This window comes from Microtus oregoni, unplaced genomic scaffold (genome assembly GCF_018167655.1).
Source record: "Microtus oregoni isolate MIOR12 unplaced genomic scaffold, Mior012 000009F_ref0000495, whole genome shotgun sequence".
In the NCBI taxonomy this organism is placed as follows: Eukaryota; Metazoa; Chordata; class Mammalia; order Rodentia; family Cricetidae; genus Microtus; species Microtus oregoni.
This window is the reverse complement of record NW_024543068.1, coordinates 12,947,276-12,971,696: the sequence shown is the minus strand read 5'-3', so window position 1 is coordinate 12,971,696 and position 24,421 is coordinate 12,947,276. Positions and strand designations below refer to the sequence as shown.

Sequence of the window (24,421 nt, the reverse complement as noted above, 5' to 3'; positions counted from 1 at the left end):
CAGTCATAGTGCAAGTCTGATCAAGGCATGTATTCCTCAAACCACTCAGGCTAGTGTGTCTCCTGGGGAAGAGACCAACACTGGCCTCCTATGCTTTTTGTTTCGTTTTTAAGGAAGAAAGAAAAACTAATTATCAACCTACAGCATATGTAATTCACTCCAATCCCTGAAGGATGAAAGCATAGGTGTCAAATGTTCTTGGAGAGAGGGTTGAGCCATCACTTGTCTTTCTAGGGAGCAACCATATTTGGATATAACATTGCATCCCATTCTCTTAATTGTATGTTTCAGCTAAAGAAACACTTAGTGTCTCTAATTGTAAATGACATGTACAATTTCTAGGAACCTTTTTGGACTTGAGCAGCATCCTCGCTTCGAATGGTGAAGAGCTGGCTTCATTGCTCTAAAGTGTTTAGGGTTTGCCCATTGACTTAGCTGTTGCTAAGATTTCACCTACTTCCCTTTTCTTTTGACTAGACTCCTTATATCCCATTTTTTCCTCCCTTCATTACTTGAGCTTTGATCTTTGCTCTGTCCCAGAGGACAGTATTAGGTACAATGAGAAATTCGAGAGTAGCTGGGTGTTTACTTACGCATTTGCCGCACCATTAAAGAACTTTGAAGCCAGGAGTAGTGGTGGATATCTTAACTCCCAGTACTTGGGAAACTGAGGCGAATGGGTTACTACAAGTGTGAGGCTAGCCTAGATTGCAGCAAGTACAGACCAGCTAGGGCTACATAGCAAAACCTATCTCAAAAAGAAAAAAAAAATTAACTCAGTAAATAGTAGGTAGATACACAAACCTAGGTAAGCAAGCCATTCTAAATGTCCAAAAACTAACTGGGCTTGAGAAGGTGCTCAGTGCCTCCTGAGTAGAGTGCTCAGGCAGAAGTCTGTGAGCAGCTGGGAGGTTAGATTGGCAAGGATGGGCTGATCTCAAATAAGGTTTTGTATTTAAAAGAATCCATAAAACCCCATTCTCTTTGCTTTCAAAGATCTTTACAGTAACTGTATCTGTTGCACTGCCCCATTTTACAATGTTTCTGTGTTTGTTTGTTTTCTTTTGGTTTTCCAAGACAGGGTTTCTCTGTAGCTTTGGAGCCTGCCCTGGAAATAGCTCTTGTAAACCAGGCTGGTCTCGAACTCATAGAGATCTGCCTGCCTCTGCCTCCAGAGTGCTGGGATTAAAGGCATGCGCCACCACCGCCCAGACACAATGTTTCTGTTTATTTCTAATCCTCTGTAGTACAGTTACTAATTTGTTAATGGGGCTAGCAATGTTATTAATTCTTGGCTTGAATTAGCAATGTTCTGATCCAAAAATCAGTGAATTTTAAAACATTATTTAGAGTAAAAGGAAACATTTTGTCTGAAACTTGAATGACTTAGACAGTAGTAAAATTTTCTGGATACAAAGGGCTGTTGTGATTTGGATGAAGCTATGAAATTGCTGATTTTATAAGTTTTTTTAAATTGCTTTCATTGGCTTTTGGTGGTGGTGATGGTGGTTTGGTTTTAGTTTTTTGTGTATTATGGGTATTTTGCTTGTACATGTGTCTGTGTACCATGATCAAACATAATACCTTCAGGCCAGTTGAGGGTACAAGATACTCTAGAACTGGAGTTATATACAGTTGTGAGTAACAATGTTGTTGCTAGGAATCAAGCCTAGGTCCTTTAGAAGAGCAGCCAGTGCTCTTAGCCACTCTGTAGACTAGGCTGGCCTCGGACTCACAGAGATCCACCTGTCTCTGCCTCCTGAGTGCTGGGATTAAAGGCATGCACCACCACCGCTTGGCATAATATCTTTTTAAAATAATGCATCGTAAGTATAAATTTGATGTTACTTGAATTTAGACAAAATTAAATCAAGTGGTTTTTTTTTTTAATGTGTAAGGGTATTTTGTCTGTGTGTAAATATGTAGCACGAACAATAAAAACCCAGAGACAGATATTGGGGTTCAACCTGAAGATCAGAAAAGGAAAGCAGCCAACCACTAGAGAGACCCCTTTACCTCTACCAAATCTTCAGACCAAAGGGGCGAAATCCTGTCTCCACAAAGAGTCCTGAGTTTCTGTCTCTTCCCCTGTTACAGAACCCTAATTTTTAAAAAGTTTAAAGATTATTGTGTGTATGAGTGTTTTGCCTGCATGTGTGTATATGTGTGTGCATGCCTAATATCCTCAGAGGGCAGAAGCAAGTGTCAGATCCCAGGAACTGGAATTTAGAAATGGTTGTGAGCCACTATCTGGATGCTGAGACCAACCTGTGTCTTCTGCAAGAGCAACAAATAGTCTTTTTGTTTGTTTGTTGTTTTGTTTGTATTTTTTTTTTTGTTTTTCAAGACGGGGTTTCTTTGTAGCTTTAGAGCCTGTCCTGTAGAGCAGGCTGGCTGCGAACTTACAGAGATTCGACTGCCTTTGCCGGAATTAAAGGTATGCCTCACCACCGCTCGGCTAACAACAAATATTCTTAATGGTTGAGCCTACTTTCCAGTTCCCCAATTTTTTTAAGATAAAGAACATTGGTTAGGGGGGCTAGGAAAATGACTTAGAAAATAAGAGCACTTTTAATATAGGCTTGAGGACCTGAGTTCAAATCCCTGGCACCCACATATTATGTTACCATATAGCATTGTAGATAATACCACATATTTTCCATTCACTCATTTATTCATCAGTTGATGGACATTTGAGTAGTTTCCAAATTTTGGCTACAGTGTATTAATGCTACTATGAACATTTATATCCAAAAATTTTGGTATCACCATTTTTAGCCTTTTTATATGAATGTGATGTTTAGTTTCGATTGTTGGTTTAACATATTCTAGAATCTTCTGGCTTGAGTCAGAAATTGTCTACATTAGGTTAGCCTATGGGCATGTCTGTGAGAAGTTGTCTCGATTGCACTCATTGATGTGGGAAGACCTACTCTGGATCGTGGTGGAGTGGGAGATAGGAGTATCACTGTAGCTTTCTAGCCCCAGGTTCAATGAGAGACTCTGCCCCAAGGGAGTAAGGCAGGTAGTGATAGTGCAGGACTCCTGGTTTCTTTGTGCTTTACAAAATTCCTATCTATTTGTAACTCCAACCCTGGGAGAATCTAGCACCTTCTTTCTGGCCATCATGGACAACCAGGCATGTGCAGGGTGCACAGATACACATGTAGGCAAAGCATCCATACACACAGTAATTTCTTTAGATTAAAAGAAAAAAGAAAGTCATTCAAACAATGTGATTAATGAAGTTGTATTCACAGTGTTTTTGACTCTTAATTTGGGATTTGGGGTGTTGAGATTTATTAAAAATCAGCTAGATCAGCTATTTATTTGATAAATAGTCTATTAAATAAATCTTTGAGCAAATTCTGAAACTAGATTTTGTAGTTTCTGTATCTTAAAAAAATAGTTTAGTGGGGAACTAGCAGGATAGTGTGTATGGTATATTCATTTATGGGAGTCAGCATGAATATAGACACAAAATTGATTTTAAGATTTGACTACTTGGGAGCTAGAAAGATGACTTTGCCCGTAAAGATGCCTCCTGTGCAAGCCTGTTGACCTGAGTTAAAAAGTGGAAGAAGCAGCAGGCCCAGGGTAGTGGTGGTGATAGAGGTGACGGCAGCAGCAATGGTGGCCGTACACCTTGAGTCCCAGCACTTTGAGGCAGCCTGGGTTACACAGAGAAACTGTGTCTTAGAAAAGTGGAAGTAGAAAACCTGCTCAACAAAGTTGTCCTCTGACCTCCGCATGTGTGTCACGGCATGTGTCCCTACACACCAATTGTGTGCAGACATACAGTAATAATGGATAAAAAGTTTTTAAAGGTGTGACTATATCACAGAATTTGGTTAAACACAATAGTTTAACTTTTAGGATAGCATCTCCAGCCTGGATTTTATTTGTTTATTTATTTGTTTGTCTGTTTTATTGTAGTTTTTTGAGACAGGGTTTCTCTGTGTAACATGTTGTCCTGGCTGTCCTGGAACTCGCTTTGTAGACCAGGCTGGCCTCAAACTCACTGAGATCCGCCTGCCTCTGCCTTCATTTATTTATTTTAAATGATGAAAAGACATGCACGTGGAGGTCAGAGGTCAACCTTAGGTACAGTTCTTCGGAGAGATGGCTCAGTGGTTAAGAGCTTGGCTGCTCATCCAGAGGACCCAGCACCCACATGGCAGCTCTCAACTGTCTGTAACTCCAGTTCCCCAGGATCTGACACCTTCACACCAATGTACATAAAATAAAGTTAAAATAAATTTTAAGGAAAAGTTATATGCCTGCATAAACTCTGATTAACAACACTTCCCTTATATTCTGTTTGTTGTATTGATTACCCACAAGCAACTTTTAAGATCCTAAATTATTTAAAAAATGCCTAATTGCTGGTCTGTACTATCGTAAGAGATTATTTTCTCGCTCCACAGTGTCTATTAGCAAGGTGCAGGCTAAGCTCTGGAGCTAAGTGATGCAGACTGTTTACAGGGTTTGATTTTTTTTTTTCTTCTGGCTAAGGATTTTTGTTTCTGTTCTTAATATTTTAAACTTATAATTTATGAATATTACAAATAAGATTACTTAGAAATATCAAAACAGTATATTCTGGGGTAAACACAGTTTAACTAGCTTATTTATTTCTAATATTTCTAATCACAGGGAAAATAAAATTTATCTGATTATAATCCAGCTTTAAGTGAAATTCGTAAGTGCTGAAGATGAAAGTGTTATGCCTTTATGCTGTGACATAATTTTTCTATGATGCATAGTTTTATGAATAAAAACTTTTAAATTAAAACTTAGTAGGTAACTACTGTACAGTTTGCATCTTTTCAAGTTCAATAACTAAAAAAATCTCTTCCATCACTGAATTTATTTTCCAGTCAGTTTGGACAAATGGAACATACATATATGAGTAACAAGTAATCTGTTTTAAATTGAATAAATCAGGGAGTTGGAGAGATGACTCTGCAGTTAAAGAGCTCTTGTTGCTCTTGCAAGGGACCCGGAGTTTGTTCCCAGCACCCACATGGAGTAGTTAACTGTAACTCCAGTTCCAGGAATCTAATGACCTCTTCTGGCTTCTGTGGGCACCTGCACCTGTATAGTGCACATATGTCCTGGTTAGTTTTTTGTCAATGTGACACAAGCTAAAATCATTGAAGAAGAGGGAACCTCAGTTGAGAATACCCCCACACTAGATGGACTTGTGGGCAAACCTGGGGTGCATTTTCTTGATTAATGATTAATATGAAAGGGCCCAGTCTTCTGGGAGCAATGAAACTCCTGGGCAGGTGGTCCTGGGTGGTGGCGGCACATACCTTTAATCCCAGCACTCAGGAGGCAGAGGTAGGCAGATCTCTTGTTAGTTTGAGAATAGCTGGGGCTACACAGAGAAACCCCGTCTCAAAAAAGCAAGGGGAGAAAAAGAAAGAAAACAGGCTGAGCAAGCTATGAGGGGCAAGCCAATAAGCAGTACTCCTCCCTGTTGTTTCTGCTTCAGTTCCTGCCTCCAAGTTCCTTCCCTGCTTGAGTTCTTGCCCTGACTGCCCTCAGTGATGGGGAACTGTAAGCGGGAGTAAACCCTTTCCTCCCCAAGTGGCTTTTGATCATGGTGTTTTATCACAGCAATAGAAACCCTTAAACAACATACATATACACTCATGGCATGCACCTAAACACGTAAAGTAAAATAAATAAATAGATAAATAAATAATTTTTCATTGGTTAAGTCTATGAAGTAAAAGAATAATCAAATAAAGTGTATAGCTGTCGATAATGTGAGGATGAAGTTGTTGAACTGCAGTTGGGCTAGTGGAAGCTTAAGTTAAGCTAGTTTCTTTTGTGTCTTGCTAAGTTAGTCCTATCTACTGTAGCCTCTTCTGAGAGAGTCAATAAATAACTAGCCAAGGACTCATTCTTTCCACCTCCCAAGAGGCTTGTAGAGACATATTGACCCAGTAAGCTTCTCTTATGGCCGTGTTATGGACAGAATGAAATATTATGCTATTTATCTGTGTGATTTCTTAAGTAATTAAGAGAGAGGTGGGCTGGAAAGTAGCATTTCTTTATTACTAGACCTAACCTGTGTTCAATGTGTGTTTAAAAAAAATAATCTGCTTTTGACCATTGATCATATCTAATTTATTTCTCATCCAAATATTTTAACGATGAAAATAAATATTCGTGACATGAAAAATTATCCCTTTTCTAACAGTTTTTCTGTCTAGCCATTTCCAAGCTCTTTGCAGAATTAATTATCCCTGTCTCTTTTCTTGGTCTGCTCATCTGAGTGCTCATCTGTTGGGAGCAGTGAGACCCCAGATCCTGAATTTCTTGTAATCCCCTGATCTGAGTGCCTACAGCTGCTCTGAGCACGAGACCCTCAGGAGTTCCTGATGGCAGGAGAGTGGTTTCTGGTGGGTTTGGCTGGGGCATGGCTATCTCTATATAATCTGCCCCTGAACACATTCTTGGGGAATTTAAGGATGACCCGCGTATCTGTCTGTCTGTCTGTGTATGTCTGTGTATTTTAACCTCCAGCCCCTTGCCTGAAGCTCGGGAACTGGGTGCCAGTGCACAGACCGCGGACACGGGGGCGCGGTGCGTGGCATTTGGAGGTCTCCACTGAGATAGCGAGAGATCTGGGGTCTCACTGCTCCCGACATTCATCATGAGCTTCTAGAATTAGTATGATTGAAGTATTCTGTGATGTAGTGATAAGTGTTAAGTGACGTTTTCTTTTAAAGCATGTCCTAACTAAGGTGAATGGTATAATGAACCCCACACTGATCCCCACATCCCATAATGGTCAGCCTCTGTGTTGTTAGATCTGCACCCACTTGTGTCACACTTTTTGATGTGCGTGTGTTCACTGACACTTTTAAAACAAATCCTAGATATCATGCCATTTCCTCTAGTACGCTTTCGTATGTATTTCGAACATTTTAAATGATGTAATTATCACATCTACTAAGTTCTAGATTTAGAACCAGGCTTTTTTGTTTCTGTTTTTTGTTTGTTTGGTTGTTTTTTTTAAAGATTTTGTTTATTTATTATATATTCTGTGTTCTGTCTGCATGTATGCCTGCAGCCAGAAGAGGGCACCAGATCTCATTACAGTTAGTTGTGAGCCAACCGACTGTAAGGTGTGATGTGGTTGCTGGGAATTGAACTCAGGACCTCTGGAAGAACATCCAGTGCTCTCAACTGCTGAGCCATCTCTCCAGCCCTTTGTTTGTTTGTTTGTTTGTTTTAACTTTTTATTTATTCTTTGTGTCTTTCACATCATGTATCTTCATCCCATTCATTTCCCCATCCCTTTGTATCCATGCTCTGTCCTTGCAACCTCCCCCCAAAATAAAATAAAATTTAAGAGAAAAAAAAGAAAGGAAAAATCAATCTCATCATGGAAGCTATGGTGTGACACAGTGAGTCATGTAGTAAATTCTTTTATCCATATATCTTTACTTGCAAGTGTTCATTGCAGAGCCATTGATCTGGTTTGAGGCCTCTGGTTTCTGCTACACCGTTGATGCTGGGCCCTCACTGGAACTCATCTTGGTTATCCTGCTGTTGCGCTGTGTTGTGGAGATTCTGTAGCTTTGGGTCTGCGGGACTGATCCCTTCACATGCTCTAGCAGATCACAGATGGGGTGGATGTTGGGGTGGGCCAACCCATAACCCTGATTGAACCAGGTTTCAAATCTTGTGCAGTCAAAGGTTTTCTGTCATAAGTGTTAAAAGCTCCTATCAGGCTTTTATAGGAAAATAGTATTATATTCTTCCCTGCTAGTGTTTTAAATAAACTCCATAATATTGTCCAGCAACCATATGTAAGATCATAGACGTCTATTTTCTTTGACATCTTAAACTAGAGCTGTTAAAACTCAGGTTATAAATTTACAAACAAGACCACTTCTAACAACATTAAAATAAAAGTCTGTTTTCGGTGTAAAGAAGAATTCTCCAGTATCTATGGGAATCCTTGTGGTGTGAAGGAAGACAATGTTTTACATCTCCACAGGTCATGTACATAATGTTCCTGCAGAGCAAGTGGTGTGGTGACGCCTGCTCACAGTTCCACACACTTGATATATCTTGGGTCTTGGGGTTTGCTGGATTTTGCAATTTTGTGAGCAGGATTTTTATTTTTTTAAGGTTACATATTTCTGTGCTTTGCTTTCAATATCAAATCTGTATTCTTAGGTTGTAGGTTTCCATCAAAATAAATAAAAAATCTCAGCCCCTCCTTCCTCCACCCCCCATGCTCATTTTGTATAATATGGTAATGATATCACCGTAGCTGTAATTACGGGTCATCTTCATTTCTTTCATCTCTGCCTGTTCTGATGGCTTCATTCCTTTGACGGAAAAGATTTGGCCCTGGATGCTATGATTATTTTGTTAAGCGTTATTCGAATAGACAGGAGTGAGAGAAATTAATCAATCCAAATGCAATTAGCATCATGTTTAACCCAGTGATGGACGTCTCAAGGTGAAACAGCCAGGGGAGTTTCAGACATTATTATTCAATCTAGTGGTTCTTATCTAAATTATAATCAAGAGAGGTTCTATTGGCTTCTCAGTGTGAGGATGTAACTCTTTCCCTGCCCTGGGGGTCAAGAAGGCTAGTCCTTTCTTTTCAGACTTAAGCAGCACTTAGAAATGGCATGGACCGAGAAGGGAAGTTGTCCAAATATCCAAGTTGAGTGGAGTGATCTGTACTGTGAGCTTGGCCTGTTTTCTCTGAGAGTAGTATACAACATATAAATAAGTTACTCTGACTTGGGGACAGAGTGTTTTGTTTACTGATAAGGCTCTTTGACCAGTTGTGCTGTCTTAACCTTGGACGATGGGTTATTACTGTTCGCACTTTATGAGTAAGGCTATTAACCTTGTGAAGACTTGGGTCATCATGTTTCCCCAGAATGTATTACTATGTAAAGCCCTGAAGCATGAGTATTCTGTACAAATTTATGAGTATTTATTAAAAGTTCTAACCCCCAGACTATTGATTGATTGCTTTGATCTCCTTGTTTTTCTCACAGTTGAGCTTTACACTTAAGAGGAACAAAGTAGAGTTTGGTGGCACCCCTCTAGTTCCACCAGCCCACAGGAGGAAGAGGCAGACAGGACGATCAGCAGTTTGACATTCTTGGCAACACAGAAAAGTTGGAAATTAGCTCGGCCTACATGAACCCCATTTGAAAAGAAGGGGTGCTGGGAAATCTAGCTTAGTTGGTGTAGTGCTTGCTTGTCACACTCTCAGCCCCGGCTTCAGTCCCCAGCACTGCACCAGCCAGGCCTGCTAGCTCGAATTTGTAATCCCATCACTCTGGAAGTAGAGGCAAGAAGATCAAGAGTTCCTCAGCTACGGAACAAATTTGAGGCCAGCCTGGGCTACATGTACCCAGTCTCATATACATAATAAGAAATAGTTAGCTTTCCTTTCTAGAATACAAATCTTTAAGATTTTTTTGTTTGGGCTTTTCAGTGGGGAGAAGGATGGTAAGATTGCATATTTGAAATCTAGTCCTGTTTTGCTCTTTCTGTGCAAACAGAGTTGAGGAAGAAACAGGCTTCCTCTCACCAGAAGACAGCATTTTTCAAGTGGCTGACAATTAAGATTCTTCTGCTTCTGCCTTCAGTCGTCAAGCATTATGGCTGACACTTCTCATATTTTATGTTCCTGCTTGATGTTTTATATTCTGGATATAAATCTGTTGGCTAGATATTTCTGTTCTTTTCCCTTTCTTTTATGAAACACTATTAAAATTGTTTTCCATTGGAACTGTCCAGATTTGTTTACGAGTTCATCAGGTCCTAACTTTGCTTTCTGCTATTACTTCTTGAATTAAACTTGGGTTATTGACCACTTGGTGTTCCTCTCTGTCCAGAGGAAGTCTGACACTGACCTAGAGCTTGGTGAAGAATCTCAGGCTGGTGAGCAGGAACTGCTCTGCTGACTACCATTGCAGCGGGAAAGCGTTCCAGTTCCCACAAAACCGAAATCAGCGTTAGAAACCACCTTGGCATCTGTTTGTTCTCCTCCTGCACCAAAATATCCGTTAACACCTGGCTTCACCTCTAAGGCAGCAGGCTTTCCAGAACAGTCTCTCTCAGAACGTGTGTGGCACATAGTAGGCACTCTGTGACTGACTTTATTGATGAGCCACGCCCTTCATGCTTTCTGCATAGAACGCAGTGATGGCCAACAAGCGGGTCTCTCTCCTGTCATAGCTGTTAGAGAACATTCAAGGTTTCAGAGTCAAAACAATGATAGTAAACTGAACCATATCTATAAGACATCTTTGCAAAGCTAATTAAATAAACAGCCCTTTGGCACGTTAAGTTAAACTAAATTAGTCAGGCTTTTATATGTTCCTTTCTCTTCTAAGTAAATCTTCATGTAGGTAACTGCCTCTAACACCCAACATGATTCCAGTAGCGGCTGTAGGATTTGGGTTTTGTATTTGTTTTGTTTGTTTGTTTTTTCTGTTCCTGTCATGTTTGCTTATGGCAGACAGCTAAGAATGTTTTTCTTTTTTTTTTTTTTTTTTTTGATTTTTTGAGACAGGGTTTCTCCGTAGCTTTTGGTTCCTGTCCTGGAACTAGCTCTTGTAGACCAGGCTGGCCTCGAACTCACAGAGATCCGCCTGCCTCTGCCTCCCGAGTGCTGGGATTAAAGGCGTGCGCCACCACCGCCCGGCTAAGAATGTTTTTCAAGGAAGTGCCTCAACACCCTGATATTCTAACCCTTCTTTGACTTTGGGGGAGTTGTAAAGTGGACACTGGAATGTAACTGGAACCTTCTCTTCAGAATTACTGAAGTCATCCATAAGGTCATGGGAGGTCATTAACAGACCTTCTCCCAGCACAGTGCAGACCTTTAGAGTCTGTGCCATCTGTGATTATTTCACAGCTGAAGAGCTTCTAAGAAGAGTAGATAGGGGGTGGGGAGCCGGTTCAGCAGTTAAAAGAACTTGTTGCTCTTACAGAGGACCAAGCTTTGGTTACTACACCCACGTGGTGATCCATAACCATCCATAAGTCCAGTTCCAGGGGATCTGATGCCCTCTTCTGACCTCTGAGGACACCAAGCATGCACATGGTGAACAGAAAATATGCAAGCAAAACTCATACATAAAATGAAAAATTAATTTTAAAATAAAGTTTTATTTTTAAAAGATGATTAATAAGCTTCCATTTGCTAGTCATCATGCTGTATGTTTGTTTAGTACAGACATGGTACTCCTTGTTTGTGGACATCTAAGAAAATACCAGTGCTTGCCAGGGCTAACCAGAAACCTAGGGAAGAAGTTCCTCCTGAGAACAGTGTTCACGTGAGTTTGAAGGTGGTAGAGCAGTGTTTCCATGGTGCAGCTGAAGACTTGAGGTGCAAGAAAGATACGATGGCAGGAGGTAGCGCTTGTGAATGCCTGTGTGATCTTTGTATTAATCCCACCTTATGCAGGTGAGGAATCTGAAGCTCCAAGAGATAGACTAGGACTTGCCCGCAGGGGTCCAGGTTCAAGGTAAGAACTGGGTTTAGGAGTCTAAACCTGTTGAATACCAAAGAGACCTGTCTTGTATTATGTTGTATCCTTTGTTTTCTTGGCAGCTCTAGCAGAAGCTCCTGAAAGCTGCTGGTTGTTACTCTTCTAGATGAGGGAAAAGCAAGAGAGATAGGGAATAACTCTTCTCCACCTTGCAAATGTTTTTAATTACATTGCAGCACCCAAAGATTGAAATTGAAGCCCAAACATTTTATGAGTTTCTTCTATTTCATTAAAAAGTTACTTAATCTTTACATTGTTCCCTACATAAAAGTCGAGCAGAATTTTAGCAGGCAATTGCCTCAAAGTTATAATCTGAAAAATCTTTCTGTAATGAAACCCATATGTCATGGACAAAAGGTACAAAGCTCTGGCAGAGAGGGCTGGTCTCGAGAGAGACTGTGCACCCAATCTCGTTAACCAGGGGCCTCTGGTAATCCCTCATCCCCTCACTTGTAAGAAATCAATTTGTACTACTGAATCTTTTCACCCAGCCACCAGAAAATTTACTGCAGAGAAGGCATTTTGGGGCTAGTCATTGTGGAATGGGAACTAGAGTCAAGGCTAAATGGTAGATGGGGAAATGAAGGGGCTAAGGAAGAGATGCTATTAACCCCACACCTCTTGGAGTAAGCAGGATAGTGTCCTCCCTTCTGTCATGACCTCTTTAAGTGTCCCCAGGTCTTTACAGCTGCGGTGAACCTGACAACCGAGAGAAACTACAAAGGGGGATAGAAGCAATGTAACTTGGGAGCTGACTGCAGTCCAGCCAGTGGCCTCCTCCCCACGCTAACCCTGCAGAGACCGTTTTTGTTGTGCACTGTCTAGGAGGGCCTGTAAATCATACGACATGGTGCCTTGCTTCTCATCAGCATGTCACATTCTGGTAGCTAATGACCAATGGGCCCACTCTTGCATAGTTATTAGAGAGGTAGTAATATTGCCTTCCCTTTCAAGCTGGTAGTTGTAGACAACAGACCCCAAAGCAAAAGTGCAAATTTCACCAACTAGATAAAACTCCGTCTGGCTACTTCTTTTTTTCTAGGCCTTTTCTCCTCTCCCTTTCCCCTTCTTCTTATATACTTGTGCTGCCAGGTATCAAACCTTCTAAGCAAGCAGGCTACCATTGAGCTATATCCCTAGCTCTTAGAATTGTTCTTTTGTGTGCTGAGGACCCATGTGTGAGGGTGCATACACATACGTGCATGTGGAAGCTAGAGGGGAGCCTCAGGCGTTCCTTCTCAGGCACTGTCTCCCTTCTTTCCTGAGACAGTCTCACTACTAGCCTGGAACTCTATAGATAAGACTTGCAAACCCCAGGGCTCCACCTGGCCCCACCCCTTGCACTGGGCTAACAAGCATGCACTACCACACCCAGCTTTTTTTAAGTGGGTTCTGGGGACCAAACTCAGGTCCTGGAGCTCCGTGGCAGGCATGACTGTGCACCTTCCAGCCCTGCCGCTGCTTCCTGTTAACACACAGTGTAGGCGCTGGGAAGAACCTGGAGAACGTGGAGGAACTAGAAGTGCCAAGCTCAAGGACATACAATCTTACCTTGGCCATTTATCCAGAAAAAAAAAAAATTATAACTGCTGGGAAGAAGGAAGGGAGGGGTGGAGCTAGGCAGGAGATGATAGCTTCCTTTCCCCTGCCAGTAAGCAGTAGCTCTGAAGGCTCTTCCCAAGAGAATTGAAATCCTTCAGTGAGAATATATTAGCAAAATATATTTACATGTGTAATCCTCCTAGAAGAAAGTGTGTGTGCGTGTGTTTGTGCCTGTGTGTGTGTTTGTGTGTGTGTGTAAGGAATACGAAACAGTAGCAGAAGGCTGTCTCTTTACTCCTAATGGGATTTTGTAACAGCATGTGCGAGTTTGTTTCAGAAGTCAAAAATGAACAGATGTTGTTATAAATTACCTCTGTGTCTGATGTCTTGCAAATTAAAAGCGCGGTTGGCATCGCTAAACAATTTCACTAGGTTTAGGGGGTGCGGTGTGCGGGTGGTGATTACAGTAGAAGGCTGAGTAAAAATCTTCACCCTGCAACAGATCAAGAGAGCGAGAATAAAGAAATGGGGAATAAAATAAGGGCTGTGTGAATTAATCAGAAATGTTAACTCTCCTATGACAAGTGAACAGGAGGGCATTTGCTCTGGCACAGCCCCTGACCCGTAGCAATTTCCCTGTGTACAAAAAGGGGTTGGTGCTTAGGATCTGATTTATAGGACACAGCCCTCTTTTAGGGCGCGGCTGTGTCATGCATTCGTATATCTCCTATATGGGACTGGCAAGAGGGCAAACTTCCTCCCCTCCCATGTAGAAGATGATGTCTTTTGAATTACTTCCACTTTTACGGTGGTTTCCTGCAACTCTGTATACTTGGATTAGGTCAAAGGGGGAGGAATGATTGAGTGGAAAGGGAGTTGTTAAAAAAGGATTGGTTAAGTTCAAGGAAAATTGACCACTAAGAGACTTCAGAAACTCCACTTATTTTTCCTTTGAAACTCTTCGCCCTCAAATATTTGAGACTTTAAAATTCTAAGTCTCAGCATGTTCAGGTCGTTCTTTTACTTTGGGTTGGGGCAACAGTAAAAGGCGAAGAGATGACTCAGTAGTTAAGAAAACTTGCTGCTCTTCCACTGCATCTGGGTTCAGTTCCCAGCACCCACGTGGCAGCTCACAACTATAGCACCAGCTCCAGGAAATCTGACTCCCTCTTCTGTCTTCTGCAGGCACCACACTTGCATACATAAAGGCGAAACACTCACATAAATAAAGTCCCTAATTTAAATAACAGTAAGGAATTGGGAGGCCTGAAATCACCAATGAAATCAGGGTGCATCAGGGTTCTGTGTTTCCCACGTCTGGTTTCCACACTGGCTTCCAGCCATGCTACTGGCTGCTTTGATGCTGTTTGGGTTTAAAGTTTACAATTTCACCTCAAGTGTAGGCAGCTAACCCTTTAGGCACTCTGCCTGAAAGTGTGAGTAACGTGTGAAGACTGGGCTAAGGGTGGATGCTCCAGTCAGTGCAGTTTCTGAGGTTTCTGACCTCCCTTCTCATCACTCACCGCTCATGTACCCAGAAAATGTGTGTGGGCTAACAGAACTAGTTTCTTGGCAATCTCTAAAAACAATTGTCAGTGATACTGACAGTATCCAGGAGAAGGTAGAGAGGTGGGCCCTGCCTGCTCCTGCTGTGCAGAGGAAGATGAGACTTGAAGGCCATCCAGTCCAAGGCTTACCCAGCTCCTAAATGCTTGAGCTAGAAGGTACTCAAATTCTTTGTTCTCTTTGAACAACAACAACAAAAAATTCCGTATAGTCACTCTGGCCTCTCTCAGTTACTCTGCAACTAAGTACAGCCTTGAAGTTCTGGCCCTCCTGCCTGTCTCCTGAGTGCTGGGATTTCAGACATGCATCCCTATGCTCAGTTTATGTGCTACGAGGCCAAAAGTGTCCCAACTGAGCTGTACCCCAGCCCCAAATCCTGAATTCTCTATAAAACATCTTTGCTGTCTCTCCTTGGCTAAGTAGCTGATTGGATTTCCTTGACCCCTGATCTCCATTAATTTAGCATTCCTTCAAATGGCTCAGCCAGTAAGGGTACTTGCTGCCAAGCCTGCCATCTGAATTCAGTCCCTTAAACCCAGGATGGAAAGAGAGAACTAACCCCACAAACTGTCCTCCGACTTCTATATGGGCACTGTGACATGCACACACACAATCTAAATTTTTTGTTGTTTTTATTGGGCATGGTAGGTAGTACATGCCTTTAATCTCAGCACTTGGGAGACAGAGGCAGGTAGATCTCTGTGAGTTTGAGACCAGCCTTTTCTACATAGTAAGTTCCAGGCCAGCCAAGGCTACATAGAGACTTTGTCTCAAGGAAAAAAAAAAAATTAAATAATTTTTCTTGAAATAAAAAATAAAAACCTACCATATAGAGAGTAGTTTACCAAAAGCCACTGTCTAGCCTCCCCCCCCCCCCTTTTTTCTTTTTTTTGGATTTTCAAGACAGGATTTCTCTATAGTTTTGGTGCCTGTCCTAGAACTAGCTCTTGTAGACCAGGCTGGTCTCGAACTCACAGAGATCCGCCTGCCTCTGCCTCCAAGTGCTGGGGTTAAAGGTGTGGGCCACCACTGCCCAGCTCCACTGTATAGTCTTAACTGACTCTAAAGGAAGCATTAGTGTTTGTTGTGTTCCTATTTATTTATTCTTTTGTATATTGTTTTTGTGACCAGCATGTATTCAATAGGCCTGCCCTCAACTCTGACATTTTAATAAAGGGAAAATGTACAAACCTTGTGTAAATCCACCAAGGAAGGATCAGATTTGGGCTTGGGTAGGATTGGCAGCACTGAGACACCACCCCCTGTTTTTTGTTGAAGCTTGGGAGCTAGTGAACACTGGGAAGGATCGACTCCTGTGGTGACAGATCGTACATATGAGGAACTAGGGTTCAGGCAGGGAGAATGGGGGAGCTGGTCTGCAGTGCTACTGATTGAATGACCCTAGAGCCTAGAGCTAAAATGTAGGCAAGCACTCTGCCAACTGAGCTCTGTCCCCAGGCCTTATTTTAGTCTACTTTATTCTATGACTGGGTTTGAGCGAGTTGTCCAGCCCTGGCCAGAATTACAGGCCTTTACCGCTAGGCCTGGCAAACAAGCAGCTGTTAGGCTTAGGATGATTGGAGTGGAGGACCTGCCTAAAGTCATTCTGTCCTAGATGAAGGCAACAGAAGGTGGGGGAAACATTCCTTTTGTTACTGCAGATACCTCCTTAGCCTCTTTCTTTCTTGAACCAAGATGGACCTGTTCTTGTGAGACCATGAGACACCACTTGCCCTGTGTCCACAGCATAGTTCTGAAAGACTTCTGGCTTCCCAGCCTAGCCTCAGAAATTTTCAGAACTGTTAAATCCATTGAAGAGATCTAAAAAGATGCCATTGTGGAATGAAGATGGGGCTGCGGTGGGGTGGGGGAGTTACATTGCTCATGCTTAGAAAATTTGCTTGACAGAACTATAATGGGGGGCTTCTAGAGTGGTGCCCCTTTTTAATTGAGAAGTGTTTTACTTTTACTTTGGAGCCTTGCAGGCAAGTAGCTGAATAAACCTAGCAGTAACTAGGTTTCAGAGATTGATGGTGCTGAAAGTCAGAGAAAGACACATAAACCTTGCCTGGCTATATTAAATACCTGCGGACTGACAATGCCAAGAGAGAAGACCAAAGCTCTATAAACCCTGCTTTATTACACCATCCCAGATGAACTGCATTGAGGGAATATAAACCCTGCTGCATTCCAGTACACGGGGCCTCCCACTGCTCAGAGGTGGGGTGCGTGATCACTGGTTTTGATTTGAGTTTATAAATGTACAGAGACCAACAGTCCAGATAAGATTCTAATCTTGACTGGATTTTAGCCTCCCAGAACAAACTCTATAAGATAGTGAACCTGAGTGTTTAGAGTTGAGAGACAGAAACAGAGAGACTTACTGGGAATTCCTTGGTGATTTTTTTTATAAGAATAGCTGATACTCTCCCTGCCCCCCACCCCAGGTCACCTGCACTTTAGACAATTGCCAACTTCAGATTTGCTGTCCAGTTTTAATTGTCAGTATTAGTTTGTTTTCGTCTTTTAGAACACTAGAGATGGTTGCATTTGTTGTATACAATTGATTTAGCTATCAATTGATTTAATTACCAGTATACTTTTTTATATTAACATATATTTATAAGTGCAGATGCGCAGGACAAGGGTGTGGAAGTCAGACAATACCTTTGGGGAAGTTGGGTCTCTTGTTCTAGTCTGCATTTTTATCTTAAATCTTCCTGTAATCCCTTTTTTCCATTTTAGATTTTCACTGATATTTTGTTGACTTTGTGATTGCAGCCAGAGAAATGACAAGAGGAAAATTCCTTAACATCCTAGAGAAACCCAAGAAGTAGCAACTGCTTGTGCACAGTGTCCTGAAGACCATAACCAAGTCCCCTTCCCAGTGTGGCTCTGACAATGCACACCACATGCTTCCATGGGAAAGACTGGCTTCTCCCCTACTCCTGGCACTCTGCACCTCTGAGACATCTGGAAGCAAGAAAGAATCTGTTCTACCCAAGGATCATTGCCATTCACTGAGCTGGCTTCATAGCTCTGGCTACGAGCGGTAACGCGGCAGTCCTGTCATCTGAGAGGTCCTTTCCAAAGGTGATCAGGAGGCTCGGGATCTTTTAATTACTTTATTCTGTAATGGCAAAGTCAGTAGTGACAAGTCGATTAATGGGTTCTGTTGAGTTGTACTTGGTCTTTTTAAAGAGCGTTCATGATGAAGACATCAGAGATCAACTACTTGCTGGACCAGACTACGCACGCATCTTGACCTGTGAACTGTCAGATCTAATGGATTCTCTAACTTCCATTCTGAAGGAAACAGAGTCTTCTTGAGATGTACATCTGCTTTTTTAAGGCTATACCTCCAATGACACTCTCACCCTTAAGCACTGTCCATCCCTCACCTCCCAGGCCACCTTGCAGTTCTGACTCTAGACTAGTGGAGCCCTTGTAGTGACTCTCTCGAGTGAAAGGCTCATGCTGTGTCACCCTGAGTTCTAGACTTCCAGACTAGTATGAAGGCATCAAAAGGAGCTCTGCTCAGTCTGTTACGTTTGTAAGTGAAAGAGGAGTGTGAACCGGTGGTGGGAGGACACGGTTGTGCGAGCTCCCGTTTGGCTGAAAACAAAGCCTGATGACTTAGTGCTGTGGCTTGGTGACAGCGCTTTGTCCCTTCTCCTCTCAGCCACGTGTCAGATACTCGCTTATATGATAGACACACCCATGTGAAAATGTTCTGGCTTAAATGCAGCTCTCGCAGATTTTTTTGCTAGTTGTATGTATCTGCTAACATCTGAAAAACTTGCCCATGGGTAAAATGGATTAGACCTAGCCTCATGTTTTTGAAAAACGCAGAGAATTCCCTCAATATTATGGAAGAAAAGCTCTGTGACCATCGTCCAGTGGGAGTTTGGACACAGGAGAAGCTGTGGCCATGTATTGTTAGGGCACAGTTCTCCTGAGGTTCACCAAGGGTGAACCTTGACCATTCGTGACACTTGTGCCTAATGCTAGAGTTGATGTTGAATTTTCCCTTCATTAGTGCTATGTGATCGACACAGTTTTACTTTTTGAAAGGAAGAGGAATGAAATATGTCCCATGAAAGATAAGTATGAGAAGAGAAACATTCTGCTGGAGTACTCCCTTGAAGGGCCAGTTGATTTTAAGCTTAAGTCTGTGATTGACATTTTTTATCTCACTAAATGCGGTTAAAGTGAGTGTATACGAATGGTCAAAAAATAATGCCATGTGTCAGAGTTTTTTCTTCACTCTGTTATTGAGAGTTGATGGCATCAGGCACTTTTCAGAGTTTGGGGATATTGAAAAGTATGTGGAGAATACTGGGTTAGCTCCCCAAACCAACTCGTCTGTAATGGGAAGCCAGTAGTTGGTGTTTTGATCTGCTATGGCCTCCTCCTTTTTCTGTCATCCTATTCACCAGCACTTAAATTAATATAAGTAGATGTTTTAGAATTGTGATATTTATTGTTTTTGTATTTGTCATCCTTAGAAATGTTAATGATGTATTTTTATATTGATAATATAAATTTATGTAAGTATGTATATGTATTTTAGAATGTTAGAGGGTTATTCTTTACGTATGTGTCTTTATAATAAATATGTCCCTTGTATAGGAGGTCGAATTTTTCCTTTAAAGGGTCAAGCTGCGTGTTTAAAACCTGGGCTCATCAGACTACAACTTGAGTGACAAGTCCACTGACCCCCCTCTCCCTCCCACCACCACCCCCCCCCCCCCGCCACCCTACCCTCACTGCTAGAGTTCCTGTCCCAGTAGGAACCTTTAGAAGCCTTTGCTACCACCTTCGTGTATTGTCAAAGAGCCATCTCTGTCCTCCAGACAGTTTGAAAGAACATCCTACTTGATCCCTCAGCTTGGGTTCCTTCTTCTCCTGCAGAAAGTCTCTCTTCCAGTAAGAACTCTTCTTACCCTCAACAGTTCCTAGTGCCTTGCTTGCCTGCACCACTGGAGTCTCAGAAAGCCTCCCTTTCACTTCGCACATATCTTACCTCTTCTTCCGGTAAGCCCTTGGCAAGCCACTGGAGCTGACCTTCCCCATTATTTCTTCAATATGTAAATGTGCCATTCCAGTGACCCTGATCACAGGATCACACCTGATCGTGGGATCACACCTGATTGCGGGATCACACCTGGTCATACCTCAGATTACTTAGGTGATCTGAGTCCAGATCTTAATGCCCTTTACTACCACAAGCTCCTGGGATTTGTCTCCCTCCTACCTACCTAGTTCTTCGTGCCTTCATGGAAGACATCTGCATCTGCTTTACTATGAGTTCCTTTGTGTGAGACCTAGAGAAGAGGAGCCCCTCTGTCACCTGTTGCCAGTGGTTTGTCTTCACCACCACATCTGGCCTGGCCTTTGCTAACTGCTCCTTGGTGTTGGTCTTGTTACTGTATCAGGACAGCGAAGATGCAGCTGGTGGAATTACTCCTCTGACTCTGCAGCCTCAGAACAGCATGTGGGCTGCCCATGAATGCTTCTCAATGAGGTCCCTATCCCCCCAGCGTTAAGGCATCGCAGGAAGATGGACTGCAGGTTGGAAAGGGGGCTGGTAGGCTAAAGTAACTGGCACCCAGGAGGTCAAATAAGTGGTTTCTTTTCTTTTTTTTTTTTTTTTTTTTTTTTTTGTTTGGTTTTTTGAGACAGGGTTTCTCTGTAGCTTTGGTTCCTGTCCTGGAACTAGCTCTTGTAGACCAGGCTGGCCTCGAACTCACAGAGATCCACCTGCCTCTGCCTCCCGAGTGCTGGGATTAAAGGCGTGCGCTACCACCGCCCTAAATAAGTGGTTTCTTAGCAGCTTGAACTTGGCCTATCTTTATCTCCAAATCTGAAGTCATGGTCTCCATCTTATGTCTTCTTCCTTTAAGAGATCCAAGTCCACCCTATTCCAGCAGCCAATTCCAAGTTCAGTTCCTAAGTTCCGATTAGCCTGTAACTGGCTCTTTGTATCTATTTAGAATTGTTGCCACTTAGGAAGTGTGTCCCAGCATCTAAAAAGGTCATCAACCTTCCCACCTTTGTCTGGCACTTTTTCATTTAGACCGAGGACAGTTGGAGGCTTCAGGTGACACCAGGTGCAAGTGTGAGGCCCTTGGTTGGGGAGTCCTGGCAGAGCCTGTTCATTTGCACAGGAACACCCCATGCTCCATTAGCCAGGCCAAGCTCTCGGAACTCCCCTCCTGGGGTCCTCTTCCTCCTAATGAGAGCAGGAGAAGGGCTCTTACAAAACATTGCCTCAGAATAATATTCAGCTTTGTCCCCACCAGTAACCGGGGCTGACAGGATCGCTGTGGCCATTTCTCTTCTAATTAGCACAATTCCAGCATGACCTGAGCCAACAAATGGAGGAAAGCGATCAGAAGCGATCAGACAACCGTACAGAATCACAAACACAAAGAGAGCCATTCCTTGTAATTAGGTAAGACAATCCTCAGTCCGTCCTCGGCTGGAGTTTGCTGTTAAGACTCTTGCTGTTTGGGTCCCAGCAGCACAAGTTACATGTCTCCCTGGGACACTAATAAGCCCCAAATTGTCTTCCGCTTCACACAACTCTAACCAGAGGACAGATGCAGGGAGGAGGAGGGAGCAGTACCTCGAGGGAAGGGGGACAGTCTCTAAACAAAGCAACTTGTAAGAGGTTTGCCCAGCTCCAGAAGGCACAGGCTATGGGCAGAGGAGAGCTGCACTGGGCACAGCCTGGGCTCTCTGTGGAGCCAGAGTCCGAAGCACTTAGCACCCCGACCTTCCAGGAAGCCCACTCTGCTCCCTAACCTCGCTCAGTTTATGCATCCTCTGCCCTCATCCCTTTTCCTATTTGTCTACTCTAACGAAGTTGCGTGCAGTCTGGCTGTGGTACCATTGCTGGACCTTCCCCGAGCTGCTTCCAACCATGTCAGGGAGAATTTCCTCACAGCCTGCAGGTAGATTCTGCTCTCACAGAGCGCATGGCCTGCCAGGGGCACCACTCCTCGCCCTGCCTGCGTTTCTAGCCCCCATCACCTTTGCATCTCCAGCTCTTCCCCTGCCGACTGCTGCTATGCTCTCTTGGATGATCTCTTTAAAAAACAGACAAGGAGCCTATTTGCCAACCCAAGCCATCATGATTAGCTGCACTCTCTGTGACAGCCCTGTGATTGCGACCCATGTCAGAAGTACTTATGGTGACACAGGGCTCAACTTGATCTTCACCAGGGACAAGGGTGTATGGGGAGTTTCCATGGGAATCTGAAGCTTGGCTCACATTTTTTTTCATCTCTATTTTGATCTATTCCTGATATTTTTGGAAGTGACCTCCAATAACCAAAATGCTCTATTATATCAGATTATATCAAAAGAGCCCCCCCCCCAAAAAAAATCTCACAGTGACCATTTTCCCATCTTTCCTGTTCCAGAGACAGTGGTAGCAATAGCTGACTTTTAAATGACTTTTGGGAGATGTCAAGATAAGTCCCAATGGGTGGTGTCACCATCTCCTTGGTAAGCAGAATGTGAAGCAGTGCATGGCAACTCACACTTAGGAATTCACTGGAGCTGGTGAGGGCGCCAGCAGGTGCTTGCCATCAAGGCTGACGAGATGAGTCTGAACCCTGGGACCTCCATGGCAGAAAGGAAGCACTGACTCCTGAGAACTGTGTTCATCGCCAGATGGGCAGTGTGGCGCACTCCTTTAGTTCAAGCACTCAAGAGGCAGAGGCAGGTGGATCTCTATGAGTTCAAAAGGCCAGCCTGGTCTACAGAGTGAGTTCTAGGATAGCCATGGCTATGCTAAGAAACCCTGTCTCCAAAAAGAACCAAAAAAATAAAATTTGTTTTAGCTGGGCAGGATCATAAGTTCAAGGACAGTCAGGACCTCATAACAAGACCCCATACCCCCCCCCAAAAAAAATTGCTTAAATTTCTAGACAAGTGGGAATAGTTTAGTCAAGTTCTACTCTGCCTGTTTCCTTAGAACCTTTCCCACTTCAAAGAAACAGCCCGATGATGTGGTGCAGCTTCAAATCAGTGTCAAGGTTCAACTCCTCCAGCCAAACAGTGTGACGTTGAGTAGAATAGTTGGCCTTTGTGCCTTGGTCTGCCAGTGGCGTGGGTCCAGTGGTGTCCCCTAGCTCCTAGAGCAGCTGCAGCAGCTAAGTGGGTCCCTGGGAGAGGTGGGAAGCAGGGCAGGCCTATCTTGCCCATTGTAGGACTGCTTGGCAGGGCTATTAAAGTTGGACCCGGCAGCTTTAATTTTTTTCCCTGCTCACATTTGTTAAAATTATTGATACTTTGAGGGGAGATATGGTAGCCCTGAAGTAATTAATGCAGAGAAGCCTCTCTCTCCCCTCCCTCTAGCCCTCCACTTTCTGGAGCAACCTCAGGCTAGAATGTGCACTTGGTAAATTCAGTTGTTGACTGCAGAAAGTGCCACAAAAGACCATTCGTGGCTGAAAAGGACTTGGAGGGGAGTATGCTCCACGACCTCCGAAGGTTTCTGAGCTGACCTTGGTCTTGCTGTGAATGTCAAATCACTTCATCTTTGGTCTCCACCCTGGACATCACTCCAGTCACTCCCCAGGAATGCATCCCCCTGCTTCATTCTGTCCTGCCCCTGTCCCTTGTTCCCTACCCTTCCACATTCCTCCAGGTTCTCATTCCCTTCCCAGGACTGAATGGGGTCCACTGGGGCCGCAGCTCCCCGCCCCCCTCCCCCAGCTTCCTCCTCAACGGTTGGTCGAGGGCAGCCTAGCCTGAGGAGCCTGAGGAGCCTGAGGTCTCAGGTCACATCCTGGTGCCTTCCTGGATGCAGCCAAGCTTCAGGAGCCATGGTGACCTGTGCCCTCAGCGCCACACAAAGGAGCAGCAGGAGAGAATCAAGTTAGAAAAGTCAGTGACTTAAGGCAGAATGGAGATGAGAGGCGCTGGCTGGCGTCAGGCCTACAGGCATGTGGGGCCTAGAACCAGAAATAGTCTACAAATACAAGAGCGGCTCAGAAGCAATCTCAAGAGCCCTCCATTCATACAGACCTCCTTCCCCCATCCCCGCCGCCTCCATCTTCGTGTGTGTGTGTGTGTGTGTGTGTGTGTGTGTGTGTGTACAGGACCGTGTATGCCTGTGCATACAGAGGGCATTATTAGGCATCTCTCCATTGCTCCTCCACCTTATTTTTTGAGCTAGTTCTCACTGACCCTAGAGCTAACCCTAACCAATTCAACTAGGTTGCCTGGCCAGCCACTCTGAAGAATCCTCCTGTCTCCACCTTCCAGTGCTGAGATTGCAAGCATTCCTTGCTATGCCTGGGTTTCACATGGGTACTGGAAAGCAAACTCGGGTCCTCCTGCAAGATGAGATGTCTGGTGGAGAAGACAAAAGCACGAGGGCCAGAGATAGGAGAAAACAGCAGGAAGAAGAGCCTTGTCCTAAGAAGCAATTGAGCCACCCAGCCCCATGCCTGGAGCATCAAGCCCAGAGACCTGCATGAGCCCTGGAGGATCCTAAGGAGCACTGCCCTGTATGTCTGTAGAAATAGATGAGAAATGCAAATCCCACGCTGGCCGCATCAGCTCCTTCCTCTGTCAAGATGTGCTGCTCATTTAGTTTACCAAAAAAAAAAAAAAAAAAAGACGCAAAGAGGGAGACATGACAGACACATGCAACCCTGAGTCCTGCCTGGCCATTGCTGTAGCTCTGAGGCTTTCTGCCAGCTAAGAGGAGTGGCTGGACCTGATCATCCCCCTCC

At 43.6% G+C, this 24,421-nt stretch overlaps 1 protein-coding gene across 1 annotated transcript in view; it reads left to right on the top strand.

Moving 5' to 3' along the window:
* The window catches only part of Lin52 (lin-52 DREAM MuvB core complex component), a 76,301-nt gene extending 57,007 nt beyond the window's left edge, over positions 1-19,294 (top strand). Inside the window, exon 6 of the mRNA XM_041657951.1 lies at positions 17,448-19,294. Within this exon, the coding sequence (XP_041513885.1) occupies positions 17,448-17,503 (56 nt within the window). The 3' untranslated portion in view covers positions 17,504-19,294. The remainder of the gene's footprint in view (positions 1-17,447) is intronic.
* The last annotated feature ends 5,127 nt before the right edge of the window (positions 19,295-24,421 follow it).